Source organism: Pezoporus occidentalis, unplaced genomic scaffold (genome assembly GCF_034315485.1).
Source record: "Pezoporus occidentalis ecotype Australia unplaced genomic scaffold, CSIRO_AGI_Poc_V1 ctg2173, whole genome shotgun sequence".
Taxonomy (NCBI): domain Eukaryota; kingdom Metazoa; phylum Chordata; class Aves; order Psittaciformes; family Psittacidae; genus Pezoporus; species Pezoporus occidentalis.
In genome coordinates, this window is record NW_026914044.1 from 1 (window position 1) to 8,543 (window position 8,543).

The 8,543-nt window shown below is 61.2% G+C and overlaps 1 protein-coding gene across 1 annotated transcript; it reads right to left on the minus strand.

The window, feature by feature from the left end:
* Positions 1-537: 537 nt before the first annotated feature.
* Positions 538-7,785, minus strand: LOC134164359 (latent-transforming growth factor beta-binding protein 3-like; the record flags this gene model as incomplete). The annotated part of the gene is made up of 5 exons (XM_062619990.1): positions 7,572-7,785; positions 6,180-6,263; positions 4,930-5,058; positions 3,685-3,822; positions 538-732 (listed from the first exon to the last, which is right to left on the minus strand). Coding segments are annotated over exons 1-5 (745 nt in total), but the record flags the coding sequence as incomplete, so codon positions are not given.
* Between the last annotated feature and the right edge of the window lie 758 nt (positions 7,786-8,543).

Here is an 8,543-nt window from a genome sequence, read left to right on the forward strand (position 1 = left end):
CCATAGAACCCCCCCCCATAGCCCCCCACACCCCATAGCCCCCCCACCCCATAGAACCCCCCCATACCCCATAGCCCCACACCCCATAGCCCCCACACCCCATAGAACCCCCCCCACCCATAGAACCCCCCATACCCCATCCCCCACACCCCATAACCCCCCACACCCCATAGAACCCCCCCCATACCCTATACCCCCACACACCCCATAGAACCCCCCCCACCCCATAGAACCCCCCCATACCCCATAGCCCCCACACCCCATGGAACCCCCACACCCCATAGCCCCCACACCCCATAGAACACCCCATAGAACCCCCCCACCCCATAGAACCCCCCCATACCCCATAGACCACACACCCCATAGCCCCACACGCCATAGAACCCCCACACCCCATACCCCATAGCCCCCACACCCCATAGAACCCCCCCATACCCCATAGACCACACACCCCATAGCCCCACACCCCATAGAACCCCCACACCCCATAGAACCCCGCCACCCCCACCCCATAGAACCCCCCCATCCCCCTCTCACCCGCTCCGCGGGGGGGGCAGGCCCTGCAGCGCCGCCCCCACCCCGCCCCCCCCCGGCAGCAGCACTCGTCCAGGGGCAGCGGCCCCGCCCCCAGCGGCGCCCCACAGAGCCCGTCCTCCCCCCGCCGCTGCCAGCACACGTCCCGCCGCGCCGCCAGGGGGCGCTCCGCGGGCACCGACACCGCCGGGGGGCGCTCTGCGAAGGGGGGGGGGCAACGGGGTTTACATTGGGATCAGTGGGGATCAATGGGGATCAATGGGGATCACATTGGGATCAATGGGGTCAATGTGGATCAATGGGGCTCACATTGGGATCAATGGGGATCAGTGGGGATCACATTGGGATCAATGGGGATCACATTGGGATCAATGGGGTCAATGGGGATCAATGGGGTCAATGGGGTTTACATTGGGATCAATGGGGATCAATGGGGATCACATTGGGATCACATTGGGATCAATGGGGATCACATTGGGATCAATGGGGATCAATGGGGATCACATTGGGATCAATGGGGTTTACATTGGGATCAGTGGGGATCAATGGGGATCAATGGGGATCAATGGGGATCAATGGGGATCAATGGGGATCAATGGGGCTTACACTGGCATCAGTGGGGATTACATTGGGATCAGTGGGGATCAATGGGGATCAATGGGGTCAATGGGGATCAATGGGGATCAATGGGGATCAATGGGGTCAATGGGGATCAATGGGGATTACATTGGGATCAGTGGGGATCAATGGGGTCAATGGGGATCAATGGGGTTTACATTGGGATCAATGGGGATCAATGGGGATCAATGGGGATCACATTGGGATCAATGGGGATCAATGGGGTCAATGGGGATCAATGGGGATCAATGGGGATCAATGGGGTCAATGGGGATCAATGGGGATCAATGGGGATCAATGGGGTCAATGGGGTCAATGGGGTTTACATTGGGATCAGTGGGGATCAATGGGGTCAATGGGGATCAATGGGGTTTACATTGGGATCAGTGGGGATCACATTGGGATCAATGGGGATCAATGGGGATCAATGGGGATCACATTGGGATCAATGGGGATCAATGGGGATCAATGGGGTTTACATTGGGATCAATGGGGATCAATGGGGTCAATGGGGATCAATGGGGGTCAATGGGGATCAATGGGGATCAATGGGGGGAATGGGATCAATGATCAATGGGGATCAATGGGGGGCAATGGGGATCAATGGGGATCAATGGGGATCAATGGGGATGGGGGGGAACAATGGTGGGGATCAATGGGAATCAATGGGGATCAATGGGGATCAATGGGGTTTACATTGGGATCAATGGGGATTACATTGGGATCAGTGGGGATCAATGGGGATCAATGGGGATCAATGGGGATCAATGGGGATCAATGGGGTTTACATTGGGATCACATTGGGATCAATGGGGTCAATGGGGATCAATGGGGTTTACATTGGGATCAATGGGGATCAATGGGGCTCACATTGGGATCAATGGGGATCAATGGGGATCACATTGGGATCAGTGGGGATCAATGGGGATCAATAGGGTTTACATTGGGATCAATGGGGATCAGTGGGGATCACATTGGGATCAATGGGGCTTACATTGGGATCAATGGGGTCAATGGGGATCACATTGGGATCAATGGGGTCAATGGGGATCAATGGGGATCAATGGGTATGAATGGAGTCAATGGGATCAATGGGGATCAATGGGGGTCAATGGGGTTTACATTGGGATCAATGGGGATCGATGGGGACCACATTGGGATCAATGGGGATTACATTGGGATCAATGGGGATCAATGGGGTCAATGGGGATCACTGGGGCTCACATTGGGATCAATGGGGATCAATGGGGATCAATGGGGGGCAATGGGGGTCAATGGGGATCAATGGGGTCAATGGGGATCAATGGGATCAATGGGGTTCAATGGGGATCTATGGGGCTCACATTGGGATCAGTGGGGATCAATGTGGATCAATGGCGCTCACATTGGGATCAATGGGGCTCAATGGGGATCACATTGGGATCAATCGGGCGCTCATGGGCATCAATGGCGCTCAATGGGATCAATGGCACTCAATGGGGCTCACATGGCACTCAATGGCGCTCAATGGGATCAATGGCATCAATGGGGCTCAATGGGCTCACATTGGGCACTCAATGGGGCTCAATGGCACTCAATGGCGCTCAATGGGGCTCAATGGCACTCAATGGGGCTCAATGGCACTCAATGGCACTCAATGGCGCTCAATGGCGCTCAATGGGGCTCAATGGCACTCAATGGTGCTCAATGGCGCTCAATGGGGCCCAATGGTGCTCAATGGCGCTCAATGGGGCTCAATGGCACTCAATAGGGGTCAATGGCACTCAATGGGGCTCAATGGCGCTCAATGGGGCTCAACGGCACTCAATGGCGCTCAATGGCACTCAATGGCACTCAATGGGGCTCAATGGCACTCAATGGGGCTCAATGGCACTCAATGGGGCTCAATGGGGCTCAATGGCACTCAATGGCACTCAATGGAGCTCAATGGGGCCCAATGGAGCTCAATGGTGCTCAATGGGGCTCAATGGCGCTCAATGGGGCTCAATGGAGCTCAATGGGGATCAACGGAGCTCAATGGGGCTCAATGGTTGTCAATGGGGCTCAGTGGAGCTCAACAGAGCTTAATGGCGCTCAAGGGGGCTCAATAGGGCTCAATGGCGCTCAATGGCGCTCAATGGCGCTCAATGGCGCTCAATGGCACTCAATGGGGCTCAATGGCGCTCAATGGCACTCAATGGGGCTCAATGGCACTCAATGGGGCTCAATGGCACTCAATGGCGCTCAATGGCGCTCAATGGCGCTCAATGGCACTCAATGGCGCTCAATGGCGCTCAATGGGGCTCAATGGCGCTCAATGGCGCTCAATGGCACTCAATGGCACTCAATGGCACTCAATGGCGCTCAATGGTGCTCAATGGGGCTCAATGGCGCTCAATGGCGCTCAATGGCGCTCAATGGCACTCAATGGCACTCAATGGCGCTCAATGGCACTCAATGGCACTCAATGGCGCTCAATGGGTCTCAATGGCGCTCAATGGGGCTCCCCCCCCTCCCATGGGTCTGGCCCAGTTTTCACGTCCCCCCACTGACCGTGCTCGGGGGGGGGCAGGCAGCGGCGCTGGGGGGGGTGGTAGCGGGTGCCGGGGGGGCAGGAGCACCGGAACGACCCCCGCGTGTTCTCGCAGGCCCCGTCCACGCAGTTGGACTCGTCCAGGCACTCGTCCACGTCTGGGGGGCGGGGGGGAGGGGGGGGGAGGGACCCCGGGGAGCGCCATGGGCATGTGGCCCCATAGAACCCATAGAATCCATGGCCCCATAGAACCCATAGAACCCATGGCCCCATAGAACCCATAGCCCTCATAGAACCCATAGCCCCCATAGCCCCATATCCTCCATGGCCCTCCACAGTCCCCATAACCTCCCAATAGCCCCATAGCCCCCATAACCTCCCATAGCCCCACAGCCCCCATAGCTCCCAATAGCCCCATAGCCCCCAATAGCCCCACAGCCCCCATAGCCCCCATAACCTCCCATAGCCCCCATAACCTCCCATAGCCCCACAGCCCCCATAGCCCCCATACCCCCATAGCCCCCCATAGCCCCCATAGCCCCACCCCCCATAGCCCCCCATACCCCCATACCCCCCACCCCCATAGCCCCCAATACCCCCACAGCCCCCCATAGCCCCACAGCCCCCATAGCTCCCAATAGCCCCATAGCCCCTATAACCTCCCATAGCCCCACAGCCCCCATAGCCCCCCATAGCCCCCAATACCCCCATAGCCCCCATAGCCCCATAGCCCCCATAGCGCCCCATAGCCCCACATACCCCCATACCCCATAGCCCCCCATACCCCCATAGCCCCCCATACCCCCATAGCCGCCCATACCCCCACAGCCCCCCATACCCCCATACCCCCATAGCCCCCCATACCCCCATTCCCCCCATACCCCCCCATTGCCACATACCCCCCCATACCCCCATAGCCCCCCATACCCCCATACCCCCCCATAACCCCACAGCCCCACAGCCCCCAATACCCCCACAGCCCCCCATACCCCCATACCCCCCATACCCCCATAGCCCCCCATACCCCCACATCCCCCCATACCCCCATATCCCCCCATAGCCCCACAGCCCCCATAGCCCCCAATACCCCCACAGCCCCCCATACCCCCACAGCCCCCCATACCCCCACAGCCCCCATACCCCCCCATAGCCCCCAATACCCCCATACCCCCACAGCCCCCCATACCCCCACAGCCCCCCATAGCCCCCAATACCCCCACAGCCCCCATACCCCCCCAGCCCCACAGCGCCCCCCATCTCCTCACCGAGGCACTGCAGGACGGCGCTGTCGTAGTCGAAGCCCTGCTTGCAGTAGCACTCGTAGCCCGGCTGCGTGTTCACGCACTTCCCGTCCTTGCAGATCTCGGGCCCGAAGAGCCCGCACTCATCGATGTCTGCGGGGGGAGCCCGGCCCCACGGCTCAGAGCCCGCTATGGGGCAGGAGGGGACCTGCAGGCCCGCGGAGCGCCACGGCGCGGGGACCCACAGAGACCCACACACCACATAGACCCACGGAGCCCCACAGAGCCCATAGAGACCCATGGAGCCCCACAGAGCCCATAGAGACCCACACACCACATAGACCCACGGAGCCCATAGAGCCCATAGAGACCCACACACCACATAGACCCACGGAGCCCATAGAGCCCATAGAGACCCACACACCACATAGACCCACGGAGCCCATAGAGCCCATAGAGACCCACACACCACATAGACCCACGGAGCCCATAGAGCCCATAGAGACCCATGGAGCCCCACAGAGCCCATAGAGACCCACACACCACATAGACCCACGGAGCCCATAGAGCCCATAGAGACCCATGGAGCCCCACAGAGCCCATAGAGACCCACACACCCCAGAGACCCACAGAGCCCCACAGCGCGGAGGCCCGTAGAGACCTACACACCCCCATTGACCCACAGAGCCCCACAGCGCAGAGCCCCACAGAGCCCATAGAGACCCACAGAGCCCCACAGCGCAGAGACCCACAGAGACCCACACACCACATAGACCCACGGAGCCCCACAGCGCGGAGGCCCATAGAGACCCACACACCCCAGAGACCCCCAGAGCCCCACAGCGCGGAGACCCACAGAGACCCACACACCACATAGACCCACGGAGCCCCACAGCCCAGAGACCCACAGAGCCCATAGAGACCCACACACCCCAGAGACCCACAGAGACCCACAGCGCGGAGACCCACAGAGACCCACACACCACATAGATGGGGGGGTCCCGGGGGGTTCAATGGGGGGGTCCCGGGGGGCTCAGATGGGGGTCCGGGGGGGGGGGCTCTGAAGGGGGGGTCCCGGGGGGGGTCTGAAGGGGGGGTCCCAGGGGGGCTCTGAAGGGGGGGTCCCAGGGGGGCTCTGAAGTGGGGGTCCCGGGGGGGGGCTCTGAAGGGGGGTCCCGGGGGTTCAATGGGGGGGGTCCCAGGGGGGCTCTGAAGGGGGGGTCCCAGGGGGGGCTCAGATGGGGGTCCCGGGGAGGGGGGGGGGGGGCTCTCACCGCGGTGCGCAGGGACCCCAAAGTCGACGCCGTTGTCGTCCTGGATGAATCCCTTCCCATCCGGACACAGCGCCAGGAACTCAGCTGGGGGGGGCACAGGGGGGGGGGCTGCACCCAAACCTGCCCCAGACCCACATGGGGTGGGTGCAGCCCCCATGGGGGCCCCGGACCCACTGAAACCCCCCCCCAGAGCCTCCCCTAGAGCCCATTCAAAGAGCGGATGGAGGTGGGGGAGCTCCTCATTGGGGACCCCCAATCCACCCCATAGCCTGCCCCATAGCCGGCCCCACGGCCGTACCCAAGGAGGGCAGGGGGCAAGGGAACACCTCGCACTGGTTGCCCCAGCCCCACACCAGCCCCACACCTGCACCACAGCCATCCCATGGCCTGGCCCATAGCGCGCCCCGTAGCACTCCCCATAGCACACCCCATACCCCACCCCACAGCCCCCCCCACATCCCTCCCCACATCCCACCCCATACGTCACCCCACATCCCACCCTACATCCCACCCCACATCCCACCCCATACCACACCCCACATCCCACCCCATAGCCCACTCCATACCACACCCCACCCCACAGCGCCCCCCACATCCCACCCCACATCCCACCCCATACCACAGCCCACATCCCACTCCATAGCCCACTCCATACCACACCCCACCCCACAGCGCCCCCCACATCCCACCCCACATCCCTCCCAACATCCCACCCCATAGCCCACCCCATAGTGCACCCCACATCCCACCCCACATCCCACCCCCCATCCCCCCCACATCCCACCCCACAGCCCACCCCATACCACACCCCACAGCCCACCCCATAGCCCATCCCATACCACACCCCACAGCCCTCCCCACAGCGCCCCCCACAGCCCACCCCACATCCCTTCCCACATCCCACCCCATAGCCCACCCCATAGTGCACCCCACATCCCTCCCCACATCCCACCCCATACCCCACCGAATAGTGCACCCCATATCCCACCCCACATCCCACCCCACATCCCTCCCCACATCCCACCCCATAGAGCACCCCACATCCCACCCCACAGCCCACCGCACAGCCCGCCCCATAGCTCACCCCATAGTGCACCCCACATCCCACCCCATAGCTCACCCCATAGTGCACCCCACATCCCACCCCACATCCCACCCCATACCCCACCCCACATCCCACCCCATAGCGCCCCCCATGGCGCCCCCATCGTCCCGTCCGTACCCGAGGAGGGCAGGGGGCAGGGGAACACCTCGCACTGGTCCCCCCAGCCCCACACCTGCACCACAGCCATCCCATGGCCTGCCCCATAGCACACCCCATAGCGCCCCACATCCCACCCCACATCCCACCCCATAGCGCCCCCCATGGCGCCCCCATCGCCCCGTCCGTACCCGAGGAGGGCAGGGGGCAGGGGAACACCTCGCACTGGTCCCCCCAGCCGGCCCCCAGCGAGCAGCAGCACTCGCCCCGCGTCACGTTGGTGCCCAGCACCGAGTCGCAGAACACGGAGTCCTCCAGGCTCACGTAGCAGAGCTTGCGTGGGGCGGGGGGGGCCCGCACTGAGCACCCCCCGTCAGCACCGGCACCCATAGGGACCCATAGGGACCCATAGGAACCATAGAGACCCACAGGGACCCATAGGGACCCATAGGGACCCATAGGGACCATAGAGACCCATAGAGACACATAGAGACCCATAGAGACCCATAGGGACCCGCAGGGACCCATAGGGACCAGAGAGACCATAGAGACCCACAGGGACCCATAGAGACCCATAGAAACCCATAGAGACCCACAGGGACCCATAGAGACCCATAGAGACCCATAGGAACCATAGAGACCCACAGGGACCCATAGGGACCCACAGAGACCCATAGAGACCCACAGAGACCCATAGAGACCCACAGAGACCCATAGAGACCCATAGATATCCTATAGAGACCCAGAGAGACCCATAGAGACCCATAGAGACCCATAGATATCAAACCATACAGACCAGAGAGACCCAGAGAGACCCATAGAGACCCACAGAGACCCACAGGGACCCATAGAGACCCATAGGGACCCAGAGAGACCCACAGGGACCCATAGAGACCCATAGGGACCCAGAGAGACCCATAGAAACCCATAGAGACCCAGAGGGACCCAGAGAGACCCACAGGGACCCATAGAGACCCATAGAGACCATAGAGACCCACAGAGACCCATAGGGACCCACAGAGAACCAGAGAGACCCATAGAGACCATAGAAACCCATAGAAACCCATAGAGACCCATAGAGACCCCACAGAAACCCATAGAGACCCATAGAGACCATAGAGAACATAGATACCCATAGAGACCCAATAGAGACCCATAGAGGC